The sequence below is a fragment of the Corvus hawaiiensis genome, chromosome 6 (genome assembly GCF_020740725.1).
Source record: "Corvus hawaiiensis isolate bCorHaw1 chromosome 6, bCorHaw1.pri.cur, whole genome shotgun sequence".
Lineage (NCBI taxonomy): Eukaryota > Metazoa > Chordata > Aves > Passeriformes > Corvidae > Corvus > Corvus hawaiiensis.
Genome location: NC_063218.1, coordinates 44,942,243 through 44,963,279, shown reverse-complemented (window position 1 = coordinate 44,963,279; position 21,037 = coordinate 44,942,243). Strand labels below are relative to the sequence as shown.

The 21,037-nt window shown below is 40.0% G+C and overlaps 1 protein-coding gene across 3 annotated transcripts in view; it reads right to left on the bottom strand.

Annotated features, from left to right (window-relative positions):
- Positions 1 to 243: 243 nt before the first annotated feature.
- The window catches only part of PAMR1 (peptidase domain containing associated with muscle regeneration 1), a 56,000-nt gene continuing 35,206 nt past the window's right edge, over positions 244 to 21,037 (bottom strand). The window contains exons 7-12 of one of the 3 annotated variants that reach the window (XM_048308273.1): positions 11,066 to 11,266; positions 8,208 to 8,420; positions 6,533 to 6,599; positions 4,201 to 4,433; positions 2,526 to 2,821; positions 244 to 1,291 (exon numbers count right to left, since the gene is read on the bottom strand). In XM_048308273.1, coding sequence (XP_048164230.1) covers positions 755 to 1,291; positions 2,526 to 2,821; positions 4,201 to 4,433; positions 6,533 to 6,599; positions 8,208 to 8,420; positions 11,066 to 11,266 — 1,547 coding nt within the window. In that variant the 3' untranslated portion in view covers positions 244 to 754. The remainder of the gene's footprint in view (positions 1,292 to 2,525; positions 2,822 to 4,200; positions 4,434 to 6,532; positions 6,600 to 8,207; positions 8,421 to 11,065; positions 11,267 to 21,037) is intronic. The other 2 variants (XM_048308274.1, XM_048308275.1) reach the window with 2 other exon arrangements.

Genomic DNA, 21,037 nt, shown 5'->3' with positions numbered 1-21,037 from the left:
AAAGAGAACACCTCTGTACATTTCATTGTAGTGGTTCATGTACAATAGCAGCACTGGGTGTATTAAGAAAAAAAACCTTGTTTTTTATATAGTCCTTGAATTTTGTGCTGATTCTGCCTTTTAGTGTTCCTGAAGAGTCCCAAGTGAGAGTGATATGCAAAGAGACAAGGGCAATAGAGAGTTCCTAGAGTGTGACACAGATAAAGCAACAATGGACCTAAATAATGTCAGATGATGAGTATGTTGGTTAAAAAAACAAACCATGGTTTATTTAAATGTGTAAAGTACTTGGGAGGGAAGAAGATTACATTGTACTATGGCAATACAGACAGCACATACCGTAACAAGCTCATCCGTCATGATGAATGCAGGCTACTCTTTCCAGACTCTTAATCCACTCAGTCACACAGATCTTTGGGAGAGGCTCACCATCAATTTCTCCAGGGAACTCCACACTACAGGATAATTTCAGACAGAATTTACTGTCCTGTTTCTGCATGTCAGACTCAGGAGCAAAGCATCATCCTCCCACCAGGGGAGACAGACAAAATATGGCAAAACTTCTCATGCACCAAGACCCTCTGTCATGGGTTAAGTAAAAGTAGCCTGATGAAATATCTGATCCTAGGACACATTACCAGGCTGTCTGCCTTAACCTTATCCCAGATATGTCTCATCACTGGGATGAGAAACCTAAGTAGCAGAGACTGAGAGAGATATTATATTAAAAAATGACATTTTCAGACTCAGATTTTTATTTCATGTTCTTCTCAATCCAGTCTTTGAAGGGAAGAGCTTTGGTGTAGCCACTGTAGAGTTCTAGGCTGCAAGTTTTATCATAACCCCAGCTCACTAATCCCATCAGGTGCCACCTTAGCTCAGGAGATGCTTTTCCTGGCAAAGTTATGGCTGCAATCCCACCAGTCTCAGCAGGGCAGATATTAGAAAAGGCTGTGTGGTCTTGTTTGGCACAGAACATACTGTCAGTGATGCTGACTTGTATCCCATTATCCTCATACTGTTGCTCACACAACAGTGAATCCACCATCTGAACAACTCCCATGCGGATTGTGTCATTCTTGTATCCGGGATCTTTAATGTCAGCCAATACCTTCCAGCCAGTAACCATTATCTTTAAATCCTCTGTAGATGAAGTCAAGTCATGAGAAGATGACAAGCAAATGGGTTGAACACGACTGCTGATCCTGGCTTTGTCCAAGAGTTTTATGACAGCTATATCAGAATCAAGTAATATGGGGTCATAATTGGGATGCACTATGATGGCAGAAATCTGGAGAGGAAACAGAGTAGGAAGAATTGCAGGGTTAACAGCAACGGCAAGTCATCAGCCCTCTTTCCATACTACTAAAATACAAGTAAGTTTATTTTGCGTACTTCTCCTCTATCCCCACCTATGGTGTTCTTTCACTGAAATGAGAAACGTGCACGGATCAAGAATCTTCTGACATTTTTTTTCTCTTGGATTTCAGGACAGTTTTTATTGCATGAAACACTTCTTACTCAAAAGCAGTCAAGGACATTTTTTAGCAAAATGGGGAGTTAATATGCAGTTCAGGTTTTTCTACTGTGTACTGAAAAGGTTTTACCTGCCATGATACCTTCAGCCTGTGGAATTTGGATGGGAGTAGGGCTTTGAACTAAAATGTTACCTTCTTATTGAACTGCAACTGACTTCCCACCAAAAAAGAGTACTAGCAATGCATTACATAGTATTGGGGCCAAACCTTACTACTTGTCTCCTTAATGAAATGCTACAAGAACAGATAGGATTCCTATAAGGAAATACTGTAAAAAAAAGTAATATATTTTATTACAGGAAAATTATGAAAAAGATGGGATTAGAGAAAGAAATTAAAAAGGGGTCAGGAGGGAAAGAACCAAGTTATTTATGATATTTTGGATAAAATCCATTAATTAACTCAGAGGCCCCACAGTTCCCCCCAAAAAGTGACGTGCATACCCAAATTTGCTGTATTTCTCCTCAGTTTGACTTCAGTCTTTCTAGTTCTACTTGAAAAAAGCAAATCACTCTGATGAGCCCAAGGTGCTATTTTTGGAGCTGGAGTCAGACATAAACTTCTTTTCAGTTTAGAGCTGTACGGCCTTGGGGCTGAGAAGTGAAATGTGCTCATGGCATCACCAGGATTTAGAGCACAAGTGTTTCCCTCATAAATTATGCTAATCAATTTTGACAGTAGCTGGCATCTCTTCTACTTTTTTCTGGCAATATCACTCAAGACATTATGGCCCACAGAACCTGAGCTATTTTCTTAATGTTTTGTGTTAGGGGTGAATATATTAGTTGGACAGCTTCGAGGAATTCAATGAACTGCAGCATGTGCCCTTCTTGTGCCATGGCACTGAAGTATCTACACATGCATTTCAAAAAACAGCAGATAGAAGAGTGTATTGCCCAAAGGCTGAACTTTTTCTCCCCATACAAGACAGATGTGATCAGCCTCTACCTGTGCTCATCATTTTTCACTCCTGTTGGACTTACTCACCCGCAGGTTCTGGATAGTCTTTTCGTCCCTGTCATCATCTCTGTAGAATTTGCCCAGAACCACCTTGAGCTCTGCTGTCTTGAGAACAGTAGTCTTGCCCAGGTCAGTGACACAGTGAGCTGCCACCACCACGGTGCGCTCGTTCACCAGGGCCCCGCTGCAGATAAGGATCCAGGCCCCTTTCCGAAGGCTGTGCTCCTTCACCCCACTGGCTGTGCGATAGATGGCTGCTTGCCATGGCCACCTCATAGAGGTCACTGCCTTCTGAAGGGTGATGTTCTCTGCTTTTCCACAGACTGAGGAAACATGAAGCAAAAAGTAGGTAACACCTTCTCCCTGAAAGAATCTGAGTATTATTCTTGATTCCTTCTTAGGATGTGCCAAAAGAAACTAAACTGCAATGATGAGTATGAAGGACAGTTGTCTAATTAGCCTCTGTCTCTGACTTGCAAAATTATAGGAGTATTTTATATAACTTTAAAAAAATAGTCAAGTTTTCCATTATTATCTGAATTCCTGGGTAAAGTAGGAATGTGGGTTTAGCACTTGACTGGGTGAATTTTCACAACAACCTTATTGAGCTGCACTATAATGAGATGACCGCACAAAGAAATGGAAAGAACACCCCTGATTCTTGTCTATCATAAAATGCCATAAAGCCATCAGTGCACTAAAATTCATCCTAGGCAGTCACAGTGTAATTGTGAGGCCTCCCCTGGCATGAATCTTTGCACAGGCCAATTCATGCCTATAAGAACAGACTTGTCTTGCAACAAGAATGTTGAAGCAAATGCATCTAAATCAACAGTCATCCTGGGGAAAATAAAAAGCTCTGCCTTGTTGTAGGAATATGTTATCCAGGCTTGAACCTGGGGTAAAATCCCTTATATTATGAAAGGTTTACTTCAGTTGAAAGAGTTATCTTGCATGGTTGCATTTTTTAGTCTCCCTTAGGAAGCTTTTTCTGGGATAGAGTGTGTGCCTGTCCATAGTGAGAGAGATTGAACATGATACTTTTCAAAATATATTATATGATCTCAAAGTAAAACCACAAACAAGAACAATAAAAAATTGTCTATTGTTAAGATCTACTTTTCACAGTTTGCTTGATGTCAGTAGTGGCGTTCCCCAAATCTTTTGACATTCTTACCCTAACTTGCTTTGTGCACTAGCTCTGCATAAGATTTTATGTAGACTTACAGTTTGCAATATGAACCCTTCCTTAGCAGGGTTTATTAAAGGAAGAGCCTCTTTAAAATTGCAGTCTCTCCCTTCTATTGCTTAAACTTTGATGGTTTTGTCAGCTGTGTGCCAAAGTATACAAATAAAAGAAAAATCCCATTTGTAGTAAATAATACAGAAAAGCATGAAGTGGTAGTAGGAAAGCTATTTCAAATCAGGAGCAAGACTCACTACACCTTTTGCTCAATAAAAGAGTAGAAAAATTAATGGCAAATTGCAGTGCTGAAAGCCTGATCACTTTACCATCAACTGCTCAAGTTCTACTGGTGGATAAAAAGACACATATATCCTTCAAGCTTTATCGCTCCTTTCTCCCAGCTGGAAGTATAGGCAGCCTACACTGCTGTGACTCTTTAAATATCTAAGATGAACACACATCCTTTTCCCTCATTCACCCAAGAGATGTGCACATTTCTTTCCCTTGGAGACTCACTTGGAATACACACAGGGGCTCTCCCACTCCATTTTCCTGTCTTCAGGCAAGTCCTCCTGCTGCTGCCCAGGCGGCGGTAGAAAGGAGAAACGCACTCATACTGGAGCTGAGTGTGCAAGTGCTGGTACCCTGGGGGCAGTTCTCCAAATGGCAGTGCTGGCTTCTTGGTTGGATAGATTTGAAGCTTTTGCTTGCTGAATGCAGAAGAGTAAAGTTGATGCAAAGGTGTTTCTCTGTTTCAAGGCACAAAGAACACAATCATTATAATATTATAAAAGGAATCATTACCATAACTGTATCACCAGTTGTGTTAAGTATCATTTAAAATCATATGACGTTTCTTGTGAAAGAATAAGGAAAAATTATCATTCCAGCATAGTTTAGCAATACTCCCATCTACATCCCAGCTATTTTATTTACATATGTATGCACACATATATAATTACACATATGTTTGTACATATCCTATTTGTGTCTCTTTTTTCATTTTACAGTTTCTGAATTGCAATCGGTTGCCTCTGAATGTGGAAGTTTTTCCACTCACAAAAGGACTGAGATGCCATTTTTTAAATAAAGAAATTACACCTGAATTTGGCATTGTTGTAATTAATTCTCAGTAGAGGGGAGCTAGGCACATCTTTTCTCTAGTGAGTATTTTAATAGACAGTATTAGGAATTGATTCAGATTAATGATGTTGCTAAAGTTGCTTGAGTTAGCAATTAACAGAGATAATTGTCTCACCACAGAGATTTTATAATTTCATAATCGCTAAGCTTCCACTTAGAAATTGTACTGATTAGCTGAAACAGGGCGCACAATTAAGAAGTAAATATATGCACCAGCTTAGATATGGACCATAAGCTTGACTCCAGTCATACTTCAATTTTTATAATTTAGAATGAGTCCCTTGCTCTAATGCTTAAAAGCTCACATCTACAAAAAAACCCTTTTCATGTCTGAAAAATGCAGCAGGAAATTAGTTTCCCTTGAGATTTCTGGTATTGCCTACATCCAGAAAAGACATTATTTTTTTTCTCATGATGATTTCATTTTTTATCACAGCAAGACACAGGCACCTCCATCATATCCAGTCTGTGAGGCGATACATAATAGGAAAGTAAAATTACTAAGAACAAGAGCAATGGCAAGTCTCTTGGATTTTGGAAGAAGGATGAGAGCTGCTGTGGTCATACTTAGTCTGCCAGGGTCCCATTCCAAACTCACAGGTGACTTGCAATATTGCATAATCCAGATTTTGCCTCACTCTTGACCTATCAAATGGAGATTCTACTTCAAGGGATTAAAAACAGTCAAAAAACCATGAGATGCCAATATCTCATGGCATCTTATGGATGGGAGGCATGTATATGCTCTCAATACAGCTGGTATTCATATCTGAAACATTTAGCCTAACAAGACCTGTATCCAAAAGTTAAGAAAGAAATTTAAGGGAGAAAAATCTGCTAATGGCTACTAAAGCCTTATGTCGGCTTCTCAGGGCCATCTCTACAATCATACATCACAGACCTGGAGAGTGGCAGAGCGATTGGGAAGTATATGCTTGCCTTGTTCCTCAAATCTTCTCTAGGCACCTGCTACTGGCTATTGCCAGAGACAGGCTATGGCTTGAGCTGGACCTTTATTCTGACCTGATATGACTGTTCTTAAGACCAAAGATGAGGACAGTTCTTGCACTGCAACTAAAATTAAATGAGTCATGTACTTCAAAAATAACCCTGAAATGAGAAATTACTACTTGGACGAAAATGAACCTGAACATTGCAATATAACTAATTCAGACTGGGTTTATTTCAAGAAATCATCAGAAGGGTAAGCCCAGGAAGGGTCTAATCTTTCATTCCTTCCTCTCCTCCTACTCTACTTCCTCCTCTCCCTCATGCCCAGCCTATATAAATCGTGCTATATTGCTTTGGATGGTGAAACTTACTGGGAGCAGATTGCACTGCTATACTCTCTTCTCTCCTTGTGCTCTCCCTGTGCACTAAGATGGCACATGTTCATATTTTAACACACATCACTAGCCCCAAGGAACTGTTCTTAGACTGTTCTCATAGTCCATCACAAGCTTGCGAGCAGAATTCCAGCATCATCCTGTAGTTTGCCCATCTCTATCTGTGCATTTCTTCCTGGCTGCCTCCAGTAGCTGGCAACCTGTGCTTAATCAGACCTCCCCTCCCAGCATTGCTCAGTTATCAGTGGTTTTGTAGGAATCGCTGCTCAGGCAGGCTAAACACATGGAGTGAAAAGGAGAGGAGGGGGAAAGCAATCACATTTTTTCTTTAAACTGTAGTTGAGATATTGCATTCTCACCTTGACTGAACCTGCATTGGAAGCACTTTCTGTCTCACCAGGTCAGAGATCTTTGGCTCTCTGCAGGCTAGAAAAAATATAATGTTGCACAGTACTTTTTCACATTCACAGCTCAAGTGCTATGGTTCATACACATTTCCAACCTTTCCTCTCGCTAACTATAGTGGACTGGATTAAGAAAAGAGGCAGTTAAGTTATGTGCATTAAAATAAAGATAGATCTAAAACCTAAAGCCTTGGAAAAATATTTCTCCACAGTTCACAAGGTCTATCCCATTTACAACAGTGTAAGCTACTGAACATCCTCTGTACTGGGACTTCCAGACAGTGGAAGAGGAAGATTTTTACACCATTCAGTGTGTCTGAATGCCAGACTTGCACCACTATGGCTGATGGTTTTGTATCAGAGCAAACTTTTCCAGTAATGGAATTATATATTAAAATACCTAATTTCCATCTGTGTAGCCCCACACAGCTAATCCCAGTGAGTAGGCATACTGAGAAAGGCTGCAGGATGTTATGGCCTTCTAAGAATCTGATTGTGTACTCATAGAAGGAATTGGAGGCTCTGATTCAAAGGAGCCCCTCGAAGTTACTTGAATATGCATAAAATAACAGAAAGGAGATCTACGATTTCTAGTTTTGCATATTCCGTTTACTTTCTTTAAGAATAAGATAAAATATTCAGGTTTATCAGTTCAAATAACTCTGCCAGGATCTCTTTCCTGCTGCCCTGAGTGGAAGGAAAGGAACCTTCCAGGATGGATTTTATCTGTATGCCTGAGCACTTGTGCTCTGTGTAATCTAACAATATCTAGTTCTTTGTGATTGATTTATATGTTAACCATTATGTCAGTATCACAGTAAGCATCAATAAAGATGCTTTCCACAGATGATTATATGCTGCAGGGAGAGATTATTTTCATCTAAAACAACAGAATAAAGCAAATTCCCTAGGGGACACATATTTCCTTATATTAGCACCATTTCAGTTTAAACAAAAATCCATATGTCAAGAAATTGCTTTCATAAAATGAATTTAGCAGTTCCCCAGCCCAAATTCATTCATTCATTCATTCATTCATTCATTCATTCATTCATTCACTAACTCAGGGGTTCATACACACTTAGTAGAATAGCTCCAGGTCAAGAGCATAATTCCCTTTTCAGCAAACAATTTAAAGGTGTGATTCAGTGTTTTGATGAATACAGATAATTTAATCATGTCTTTAAGGCTGTAATGTATAGGCCCTGCCTTTTGCACTCATGACTGGTCCCAGTGTTTTAAAAGGATTGTGAGAGGACAGCTATTCCCTATGACAGCAACTGATTGTTAATGGTCTCATGAAACAATGATTTCATTCTATTTCAACTCCCACCTGATCTTCTTTGATTTTGATATCATGCAGGTTCAATCCTAGAATGAGGACAATAAGAGTCTTAGGGAACATTCCTTTCCCTGTTTAAAGATGGAATCTTCTGGAATCATTGGCATCTTCTCTGTCTGAGTATAGCAGCCAGTAGAGCTGGCAAACTACCAAGCTCAGTATCAGGTATCAGCCAGACAGCTTATTCTTAGCAAAAATGATTGTTTGTCAAGTGCAAATGATATTAAACACAATCCAGTAAAACCATAGCAGCTTGTGTGAGTTGTGGTAAAAAAGTTTGTAAACTACCTTTTATGCAGATTGGTTGCTTCCCTGACCATTCTCCATCGTCTTGGCAGGTCCTCTGTTCATTGCCACTAAGAACATAGGAGTTGTTACAAAAGAAAGCAATGACTGTGCCAATTTTTGCATAGCGTCCATTCAAGAGCCCAGTGTCTTCTACTACTCTTCTGTAGCCATTGAGTGGGCCACCAGGATCTGAGCAGTTTTTTTCTTCTAGAACTAATGATAGGGGAAAAAGATAGTAATCATTTTATCAGGTTCACTACATTAATTTCACCCATCAAATTGCTTGGCATTTCATTCAGATGTTACTAAACAATCTACACTTTATTAAAGATGCCTTTTCAAGACCCATCTGGGATTCCTGTCTTTGAAAATGTCAAATATTAAAGAAGAAATTATAATATAGAGATGTCTGTTTATAACACATACTTTAGTCTCACTGAAAGCATAAGATTCTTAAATTGCTAAAAATTCTCAAATTGTTAAAACCTTAAGAAATAGCTGACAATCCTGAAAAAGAACCTTGACTTTAGATGATGTTAACATGCCATTAATATTAACAAGGCTTCTTCAACAGCATAAAAGGCTGCACTTAAAATATTTGCAGGAAACAGGCCCTTGGCATTCTTTTCCCTTTTCTGTATTTTCAATACTTCACTGCACTTGGATAATAAAACTAGACTACTTAATTTTGCTTTTATGTTTGGTTGCATTTTATTTTCTTAGCACTGAGAGAGATATCTCAATAATCCAGGGAAATACAGGAATTGAAAGAGAACATATGTGTGTATTTACTGACAATAAAAATTTAATATGAAAAGCTTACTCATGCTATATTCTGCCTATAAAACCTCTTTTAGTTCCCCCTTCCCAGTATTTTCCACTTCTTTTTAATTTTTGTTGGGTTTTTTTTGTTCTGTTTTTTTTTTTTTCTCAATAAACTTAGATTTTTGGCCTAAATCTAGAGGACAGTATTCACTATGTGATGCTAGAAGATGATTTTTCCTTTATTTTTAACTCCTCTGCTCTTTCTATTTAGCAGCTGACAAGGTACTTTTTTTCTCTTTGGATTTTACCTCAGTTTTCTTGTCAGGACAACAGTAACATGCAACTCTGTTTAATTTCTCTTCCTGGCATCTCAGTGCATGATAACCAGTGAACATCTAGTTTAGACAGCTGGTGTTGGTGCTGCTCACAGAGGGCCCAGAGGACTGGGACATATCAATTGCCCCAAAATTACCTCTTCATATCATTGCTTCAGACTCGGCTGCCTGCTGAGCCTCAGTTCACAAAAGCACCAACATATAACATTTATTTAAATCGCTGTGAAATCAGCGCAGTTACAGTGCAAAGGTATGGCCCTGTCACATCACAAAGTCCTACCTTGTGCCACCAGACAAAGCCCAGCTCAGCAAAGTGTGTAAACACACAGCCAGCCATAACAATGCCACTTCAAAGAGCATGTGCTTTTAACAGTGAGTTTATCATTCAAGCTAAGTCTATATTGCAGTGTTTTCTTTGCAAGCATTGGATTTTAGCATATGCTGAAGGCTATACATGTACTTAAATACTTTTCCACAGGTCGTATCCGGTAAACAAGGAGGTCTGAACTTCCTTTTTCCCAGGAGAAAGGGAAGAACAGAGAGCCCTGTCTCCTTTTTATTTGGCTTCATTTTCCTTCTTTGTACCAGACAGGCTCTCTCACTTTTGAGCCATAAGTGACTGATAACTTGATAGCAGCTAAAGACTACAGAGAATCCCCCACAGAATAATGCTTTATTTGCAAGTTGCCTTCTGCACTGATGGCTGGCCTGGAGGCATCATCTGATCAGCAGAGTGCGTGTTTCCAAATGTACCAAAAGCTTGACCACGTAAGTCACTTAAGGCCTTCTCTTATTTCAGTACTTTGACAGTAATTGTCTTTTTCCTTAGGCTCAGGGTTATGACCTTTTTGATTTATTAAAAACAAAGAGAAAACATCTGGGAAGGAGAGACCTAGCACTTCAGTGACTGCCAAGTCTAGAGACAGCTCTTTCTATAGATCTTTAGGCAGGGCCATGATGCAGCAGGGACTTGGCATGATCCTGACATTACATTTACTGCAGTTGGAGACTTCTCTCTAGATAGAAGAATACCTATTGCTTGCTCTTTCAAATGAATTTATATACAGCTGTGTTACAACACTCCCCCCAAAATGTACATTGTTTGACATAACACAGTTGTAAAAACACTTTATCGTTTGACACAAATTATTCTGGAATATGGAAAGTAAATTGTGCAGTGCAAATCAACTAAAGAAAATTTAAAGTCTCTTTGGATGACAAGAAGGAATTTTACAGCTGAACCAATGTGAATGGTAGGCATGCCATCCTGCACAGTCAGAATGAATGGAAGTTTCTTTTTAATCAATTTTTGTCTAGGATGGGAATTCTGTTGAAATAAGAGTCTAGTGTTCACACAGTAAGCCCCTATTCACCTCCACAGAGTGCACCAGACTTCTGCAGAGAAGGTGTCAGACATACAGAGTAATGGGAGTAACTATTCATTGTCGCACTATGTCCCTCACTTGACTTTGGTCCTGGGCATTTTCAATCTGTGTGTAAGAAGGATATATGCCTAAAGACTTTGAGGTTATTAATTTTCAGTGAATTTAAGTTTCAGTCAGACCTTTATATAAAAAAGTCTTGCAGGCTGGGGTTCCAGCAAAGTAAAATAAGAATTCCTACTGGAAGACAAGGAAGACAAAAGGATGTGTTATGTCACAGACCTTCCAAATTTCAAGTGAGATTTAGATAGTCTAGTTTCATGGGAATACACTGGCCAAAATATTTGATAAGATTTAAAACTTAAAGTGACCTTACCACATTCAGGATGACGTGTTGACCAAATCCCATCAAGCTGACAGTAGGCAACACGGCTGCCTTTTAAGCTGTAACCTGCGTTGCACTTGAAGTAAACCCGGGCCCCGTATTTAAAGTCATCTCCTTCCACAATACCATGAGCGGGAGCACCTGGAGTCCTACACATCACCACTGACAGTTCAGATATTTCAAAAAAATCCACTTTATTACAAAAAACAGGACTGTGTTAGGATGATTCTTTACTTAGAACATTGAAAAACCAATTACAATGGACACAGGAGTCAAAATTTTAAGACCAGTATATGCTGATCTTTTGAAAGTTGCTTAGATGTCAACTCTACACACACTTACATCCCACTTTTCAAAATCTATCTAGATCCATTAGGTTCAATGGGATTACTCTGAAGTGTCACAAGATCATGTTGTATAAGTGTTTGAATCATTAGGGCTCATTTGGTCAGAATATTAGTACTTGAAGTACTTTCCCTTTTAACAGGAGTTGTGAATGAACTACCATCCTTGGTCAAGAAAAAATTTAGATCCTTAAAAGCCTTATACTGAAATTCTTTTTAATTCCTCTTTGCATTTTATATAATTTTCAGATAACGTCTCAGAAATATTAACACATCATTATTTGTGTAAATTGAACATTAACATAATTACATTTAAAAGGAGCCTTGATATTAACTAAACTGGGATATTTGCCCTTTCCACAGGATTTGCTCTATTGGGAAAATACAGATCATGGTCTATATAAGTACTGCAAGTAGTAAATAAGAAATTAAGCATCAAAAGCAAGATTTCTTTGACAGCATCAAGCCAACCATGCTATGATCCACCCGGCACAGAAACCTGTCCAATTGTGGTAAACAGCAGATTTGAAGGAAGGACTATAAAAACAGAACAAGCATATAGAATACTTTCCTGGCATATTCTGTCAGCATTCAGAAGTCTGAAGCTCAAGGACTACCTGAACTACAGTGGTATTTTTGGTATAACCTACCCTGCTGATATTTTTTTAACATTTATTTGTCTTAGTATTTTCTAAACGCAACCACACACTCACTGTCCACAATATCCTGTGGCAATGAATTCTACAGGCAAAGTGCAAAAAATGCACTGCCTTCTTTAGTTTTTTTTCTAGCCTGCCACCTGATAATTTTATTTGATACTGTACTTTCTTTTGAGAGGCAGAGAATATCCACACCCTATTAAGCTTCTCCAAGTCACTTTTTACACTTTTTAAGGCCAGTTTCCTGTATGTAGAAATGACGTGTGTTTCTGTAGGCAATGTAGGAAATGCATGATTTATTATCTACACAGTTACCCATCTCTTTGTCTCTGGCTTTGCCTGGGCCATTCATTGTGAAAAACTGCATGGGAGAGGATTCAGTGCAAGACATAGATACACATATGGGGTTTTTACCTGTCACCTGTGGTGCTCTGCTGACCATAGATAGATCAATGCTAAAGAGATCATCCCTACTTTATGCTTTAAGAATTTGGCTTTTCTGTTTTGCCTCATAGCCAGCTGCTTGCTAACCTGTAACCAAATTTTGATACTTAAAACTTTCAGAGGAAAAACTTTCCAAAGGCCTCTGCCCTGTAATCCTTACACGGAACACACATCAATGCATGTATTTATATGGATTGTGGACCATCCAATGATTCATATAAAGAAGACACCAAACAAGTTAAAAGAATCATTTGTGCACTAGTGAGCAAAGGTCTTGGCAAGAAAAACTGTCTAAAAATTAAGCATTAGAGAGGGGCTTGGACTATAATGCTCCTAATCAAAACACATCCAGTTAAGGGGAGCTCTACATTTCCTCTTGGCTCCAAGTATTCTGCATCAATGTCATCATTAGCAAACAAATAATGATAAAACTTCTAAAAAATTCATTCCTAGCCCTTGATGTTTCTCATGTGAAATATAAACACATAGATGTGTATACATATATAGGTGGGTACGTGTATACATAAGCACATAGATAAATGAAACAGAAATAATGGGAACATAGAATTTCTAGGTGTTTTTAATTCTCGGAACAGTTATGTTCCCACTCATGATCTGTGTGTTCCCAGCCACTCCCTCCATATCTTTCTCTGAGCAGCAATCCATTTCCCTACACTTACATTTCTCTCTTTCAATGTAAAGTCACGCTCAGCTTGTCAAATGAGAAAATTAGATGAACCATCTCTGCACCACTCAGACTTCTACTTTTTGTCATAAATACATGTTTTCTGTTTTGCTTATGGTCCAGTTCAGCTCTGCAGAACAAATATTTTGGTGCTTTTGTGTTCTAGGTCCATCCTGGAAAAAATGTCACCAAGCTACAGTTGCTTACTAAGTATAAGTATCTGTGCTTGTTCAGTCCCTAAGTGCTTAAGATATTGAGTTTCTAGTCCTTTTGATTTGTTTGTTGCCAGACTTTCTTTAGATTTGCTGTGCCCCTGTGAGCCAGCCGGAACAACTCTGGTTTTATTTATGATGTAAATTCAGTATTTCATACACAGATTCATTTAGTACTGAACTATGGCCTAGAGCAGAGGACATGGAGGCAGAAGGTCATGAGATCTAATCATAGCTAAAAAAATGTGGTCATAGGTAGGTTGCTTCATCTGCTGTATGTGACAAATAAGAGCACCCTTCATCATAGGGATGTTACAAGCATTAGCTCATACCCACTTTTGTTGCAGAGCCACTGCAGGGTTTCTCTGATGGCAAAACACCTTAGTATTATTAATAGATGTGTCCTATTGTTACCCATGACTTTAGCAACTGGTTGTCTATTCTCTTGTAACACAGGGTCTTCATCATTTCTCCTATAGTTTAAAATTTGCCACTGGAGGCACAGCCACTCCATTTGTTGTTGTTTTTTTTTTTTTCTGTGGATCATTTTGTAAGCTCATTCTTTCTACAAATTAAATGTAGTTTTAAATCTTGAGATGTTCCCTGCATCTCAGTCCCACAGCTGAGCTCTCTGTTTTCAGTGATATTATCTAGTCTGAAAGTCTCATACAGTTACTCCAGTAACTGTTTCTACTGCTTTGGTTTGAGCTCTGTAGGTTTTTTCTTCTTCAGTTTGACTCGCCTTTTATCCCTTTCACCTAATATGTTTCAAGGAGATCTTTTCCACCTTTTCCCTTTACTTGTGAACACTTCAGGCAATGGGGTTTTGAAGAGTTATTATGAAGGGAATCCTAGCCCCTGTGTTTCATCCAAGTCTATCTTATTTTTTTGTGGATAGCTTCCCATCAAGAGTGAATTTGTCTGGTTCTTACATCTTTCAGAATGTTCAGTGTATTCCATTGAATTTTCAGACAGCCTTTTTTGTTTGAGATATTTTACTGAAGTCTTTCAACATTCTCTTCTAGTGTACAACTAAATCCAACTCTTCAACAGACATTTCTCAGAAGTCAAAAAGAAAGGAAAAGAACATTTTGTAAATGTCATTCATACCTAGCTCTGCCCTCTGGATACACATTAGCCATAAAATCCAACCACATGATCTGACCCACTTCTCTTCAGTTTCTAGGCTTTCTAAGGTATTTGATATTATTTCAGATTCCCTTGCTTAGGCAGGATGTACCTTTCCCTGCCATCTATTGAGTATTTCTGAATATCAGTCCTCCTTCTGTACATGGTCCAGCAGAGAGGGCTGGATGCCCCTCACAGCTCTCACTCACCTGCAGCCATCACCATCCCAGCTTGTATCCACCCCCAGCTATACCTGTGCCTGGTCTAGCCTGACTGTTGCAGCCCAGACAGGGCTATGAGCTATGAGGGAAGCAGGTGGTGGGCTGGCCAGGAGTACTCCATGATCCTGAACTATTCTTAGGCCACCAGTTAGACTGCTCTGCTCCACATGAAAAAAACCCCAAATCAAACAACATTCCTATTCCCTGTGACTCCAGCTTCCTACCTTTGGGGCAAGTTGGACATGTGTCAAGTGTTCTACCTCTGCACCTTCCTCTTGGACCAAACCCACCAGGAACCCAGAAAATGGACTAGGTGTCTACAGAATTCTACTATGAGGTGGTAATGGACAGCCAAATATGAAAGACATTCATTCAAGTTCTGTCAAAAAACATCTGAGCAACCCAGAGACTCCATGAGGGTCAGGCTGATCCCATTTTTTCCTGCCAGGATGTCATCAGATCGATAAAGTTCCTGGTGAATTTATATTGAGAAAGGTGAAACTAATGTTAGGGAAAAATAATATTGAGAGTGATTAAGAGCTAAGAATGACCACCCTGCTCACACAAAAGTTAAAAACTATAATAATTGAAAAGATAAAAGATAAAGAAAATATATACAGAAAGGATATATTAAAATGTTTAAAGGAGGACAAAAAGGTATATTCAAGCAGGATAAAATTAGGAACAGGATAATTCTTACTCAAAAAAAAATTTATGAAAGTCTCCTTGACAAATGTTGGAAAGGCAGTAGTAGGATGTAAGTAGAAATTATATGAGTCTCATCATTTGAAAACTGAAACTCTAGCTAAAAAAATAGAACAGACTTTGTAGGGAACAGGGCAACACCAGCAAACACATCATGAGTGGAGAGATTTTTGTTTGTTTTAATTTTTTCTATATTTTGCTACACAGTGTTGTTCCTGGGAAGTTCCACAGTTAATCTATACAGGTATAGATTATCTATAGGTAACCCTTGCCACTTTAGGGTTGGAGGTGAATTTTGGCTTGATACAGCTCTGTACAGCTCATAAGAGAGCAAAGTAGGAATGTATATGATAGGGTGGTTACAGGCTCCTCTGGCAGAAATGCTCAGTTGTGACAGCCCAGCTGTTAGATAATAAAAACCAGAGCTGCCTCAAGTGTTTGTATCACAAACTCACACATTCCTGATAAAAATTATTACACATCTTGCCTCTTACTGTGGTGTCTTGGGAAAAAGAAAACAATTTCTGTCCCATATGAAACATTAAATTAGCTTCACATTTCACAGATAACTTCACTAAATCTGAGAAAAACTTGACTAGAGGAACAGTAAGTTCCTGAATTTTTAAGTAAAATATTCTATTATTAATAGTAACAGCACAATTCCTTTCCCTTTTAAATTATATGTAAGAGACATTCCTCAGATCAGAATTATCTGCCATTTAGAAATAGTCTTCGGGCTCATTTTAGCACCAGTGAGATAAATTAGATGATCTCCTGAGCTACACTTTTCTCTCTCCAGTATCCTTCAAATCTTGCCTGATGGAATTATCATTTGCTTTTGTCCCAGAGTCTGTTCACTAAATGAACACTATTTTTTTTCTGCTGCTTTCCTCTCACCCACTTTGTTAAATAATATATACCCCTCCTACATATAATTTATTATGTCTAAATTCTGCACAACCTTTCAATAATATATTGCATGCCTGAAATAAACCTCATTTCTCACTGCTGGTACCAATAAGGGGATTGTATTTCCCTTTTTGTCCCTGCCTGAAATTAGGTGCAAGAGCTTGCATGGAATTTTGCTCTTAATTTACTTACAACATTTTTTAATATTGCTACTGCTAAAGAAATTTATCTTGTTGCATATTCCCAAATCAGAGTTTGGCTTTCAGGCTGACCCATGCTACTGTATATAGCTCATTTTGCCTATGTAGTATAGCTCTGGACATTTTTTTATAGAATCACAGTGTGGTTTGGGTTGAAAAGGATCTTAAAGATCACCTAGTTCCAACCTCCCTGGCATGGGCAGGGAACCTTCCAATAGGCCAGGCTGCTCGGAACCACATCCAGTCTGGCCTTGAAGACTTCCAAGGATGGGGCATCCACAGCTTCTCTGGTCAATCTGTTCCAGTGCCTCATCACCCTCACAGTAAAGAATTCCTTCTTGATATCTAACCTAAATCTACCTTCATTCTGCTTAAAGCCATTCTCCCTTGTCCTATCACTATCTGCCCCTGTGAAAAGTCTCTCTCTAGATCTCTTGTAGCCTCCTTCAGGTAATGGAAAGCTGCTCTAAGATCTTCCCAGAGCCTTCTCTTCTCCAGGCTGAACAACCCCAGCTGTCTCAGCCTGTTCTCATAGGAGAGATGCTCCAGCCCTCTGATCATCTTCCTGGCCCTCCTCTGGACTTGTTCCAAGAGGTCCACATCACTCTTGTGTTAGAGGCCACAGAGCTTTTCTAAGTGCTTGTAATGTTGCTTTTGCATAAGGTGTGCTGGTGTGCTCAGTGGAGGCCAAACACTGAAAATGGTCACAGAAACCGCACTGGGTAACCAGCTGGGGAATAGAGCAGCTTCTGCTGTTATGAATCCTAGCATCTTGCTGCAGAAAAAGAGAGAATTATGGACTTACATTGGAACCCCTGGGGCCACCATGCTACCTAAACCAGTCTAATGACTGTCAGAGAAAGCCTGATAGACTGAAACTGAAGAAATTTAAATAACTATCCTCAAAAAGAGGACATTTTGTCTGGAGGAAGCCTAAATTACATTCTCTTCCCCAGTGAACGCTGTCATTACTCTGCATGCTGCTAAAAGCCACAGCAACCCGTGAGCCAGAAAAACGCCTGCGCAGGGATTCTGAGCAGCAGGATTTTGGATCAGAGCTTTGGGGTTTCATGGTTTCACCGCAGTGGCCAACAAGTGCTCTGGAGCCAGAGAGCCTAGAAGCCTGAGAAACATGGCCCCAAGATCCTGTTGCTGGAGGGAGCACAACATACAGAGTATATGAAAGTGACTTTCTTTTCCTCGCTATGATTAAGGAAACAAAAATTAATGGAAAAATCCAGCAGAAAATACAAATTTCTTTGAAATTTACTGCTATGAAACCATTCTAACAGAAAACTCCCAGCCAGCTCCACATACATGAACTTCATACAGCTCACTGATATTTGCAAAGGCTGCCTACAGCCTAGCCTGCTGAAGTCAATAGTGATAAATCCCATCATGGTTGACGTTTTGACTGTAAGTCTGATTTGATCAAATTCTTTTCCTTGGTTTAAGTTTTGTTTAGAAGGCAAGCCTGATTATCTGAGTATCATTACATAACAGTTATCTCTGTTTTTCCAAAATTTTTTATAACATTAGAATATCTGCATTTTACTGCTGGGGATGCTAGAGCAGGGAGTTACCAGGTCATTAACCTGAGGGCAAACAGTGAGTGACTGGCAGAGCTAGGAACAGTCCTGTCATCTCCTGATATTCTTACTACATTTACATTTAAACTGACCTGACTTTGTGCAGAAATCAGCAGTAAATAATTATACCATTTTGTAATCTACATATTATTCTCAGCAGCAGGGTTTTGTCCAAAGGCAATGGAGCCATATGGGAGCAGATAGTTCAGTGTGTCTGAACACGAAGCACATGAGTTAAGGAGGGACCCAGCCACAAGCCATTAAGCAGCTACTGCTGGGTATTGTGATTCCCTTTGCAAAGCCCCATGTGTAAAGAGCTCTTCTGAATTCAGACTTACAGAATCTGGAGTCTTCACTCAGTTTATTTCCTAATCTTGGCCCATGAGCTCTGTTGGTCCATGTAAATCTCTGATACTATTTATTCCTATGCTTATCCCTTCTCTGCCCAGCATGCATCCACAAGGTGAGGACGCCCCAGGTTCTCAGAGGGTTTGCTGGCAGAGGAGAACTGCCATGGGGGAGGGCTCAGATGGTTCTCCTGAGACATCCTCCTTTTGCAGTTTGGCATAGCAGCCAGAGATGGTTAATGCCTATCACATAAGCCCACAGAGACTAACTTTAGCCAAAAGCATAACGATATTGGCTGTAAAAATATTTTTAGAATGGCTGTATCCTCTAAGAGAATGAGGTGAGGGATTCCTAGAGGCCGTGGTTCAGAGTGCTCAAACCTGCTTTTCTATTGCTTCCCATAAGCAGTGTACAGGGCTTTCAAACTAGCATATGAGTTTGGCAATGGATTTGATAAAATAGTCTGCACTGGGAGGTGTCAGGCCCTCCTGCCATCCTGAGGCAGCGTGCCTCTGCACTCTTCTCTGCTCAGGCCTGAGAGACCTTCATGTATTAGGTCACACGCACTATGAGGCAGGAACCCTGACTCTGGAATGATTCTTTAGGAGTCCCAGTGTTCTTGTCTGACTCTTTTCTGCCTTCAAGGTTCTCTACACACTGGGATCATGGGCACATCAGAAGTCTGCTGATAGCAACATTGGATTTGTGAGGCCCTGTAGTGCCTCGTAGAGCAAGCTGTGTAAACTGTGATGGGAATCTCCTCTCTGTGACACTGCTGGCACTCTCCCTGAGTCTACAATTCTTTCAGCAAAGGCTTTGTTCCTACAAGGAGCTCAACTCACAGTGGTGGTGCTTACACTCAGGAAAGAGCCTGGCGTCTTCTGATGCTATTCTCAAGAATAACTCTCAGCTCAACATCTCCTGAATAAATGGAGCAAACACTGCAGGATCCAGCATAAGGAAACTAACATTCTTCCACCACCTCTCTGAACATCCCACCTCTCCTACACTGGAGAGCACTGATGACTAAGAAGCCACACTGAGGAGCCCAGCTGTTCTGCTCCAGATTCTGGCAAGAGCTGCATGTGAATGGGAGCCAGAGAGGCTCGATGGCATTAGCTTTGCAATGTGATCTTCATTCTTCCCCACAGCAGGAACAGACTGCTGGGAGCTGAACAGCTTTGGAAGACAGGTGGTCTTGGTCAGGACTCTGAAGAAAATGCTTTGTGGGGGTGGTGTGTGTTTACACGGGCTGTGTCTGAGGGGGCTGGTGATGACTAGAATGCTCGCTTGTCTTCTTTGATTCCTCTCAGAACTTTTACTTTTTGGACCTGACAGGCTCTGCACTTTAGGTGAAAAAAGAATGTGACTGCAAATTTTAGAACAAGAAATTAGAAGAGGGTGAATGAGGAAAGCCTAGAGTGCTCAGGTTTGGATTGAAAATTAATTATTTTTAAAGCAAGACTCTCATAGCAGAGAATAAATGCTTGGAAACACTACAGTAGATCCTGTACAGGAAAGGGCATGGAAACTACTGTGATAAAAAAGGTGTTCACAGTGAGGGCAGTGTTTTCTGAACAGCTACAGGCACATATCAAAGGAGCTCTGCTCTACTTGGTCATGCCTGTCACCACACACTCAGCAATGAGTGGGTGAGGCTCTAGGCAGGGGCCTCAGAGGTACCTCAAACCTCTGTGTTATCACAGGCACTTAGCCAAGGCTAAGCTCCACAAAAGTGCTCATGTCATGGTGATTGCAATAGCTAAAAGAGCAAATGTCCCTCAGGAACTTGGCCTTCAGTATCAAATAAAAGTCCTGAAGGAGTAACAATTTTTCCCTGAAAGTGTGCCCATGCATTGCAGGAGCTTCCATTTAGGTTGTTGGCAAGGGAGGATTTTTGATAAACTATCTCTGCCCTCTGTCGCTTGTGTTCCAAAAGAGAGGAAACACTCTACCCTCCTTCATGCCTCTTGTGGTATCCCAGGACACATCCTCCCAGCTCCCTGCCCAGCTTCAGCCACAGCTCATGCAGAAGTGCTGGGGCAGACTATTCATTACAAAGGTCTTTGGCCTTAATCTGTCCCCCATGAAAGTCCTGGAAGTTCAAATCTCCTCTCATTGCATTTTGTCAGTCCTCACATTAATCCTGGAAATGTCAAAGGAAATCATAACAAGAGCAGCTGATCAACAAGCTCCAAGAACCAGAGAGTAGGTTTCCAGTCCTGCTCTCTGGGCCTCTTTGCTTTTGCAGTAGTTCCACCAGCTAGGAATAATTACACAAAATTATGACGTAACCCCTACTGAAAACCAAATCTTTTCATTCCCTTCCAGCCAATTGGAAGTCACCCCTGATGTTTTCTAGCTCCCTGCCTCTGTGAATGAGACCGTATCCATGAGAAAATATGCTTGGATCACTCACTGTGATTTATTCATCCGGAGGCAATTTGGAGGCTGTTGCTTACAATTAGCCACTTGATCTTTATCAGCATTGTTCCTAGCCCTTAGAAAGCTGTGTCTCT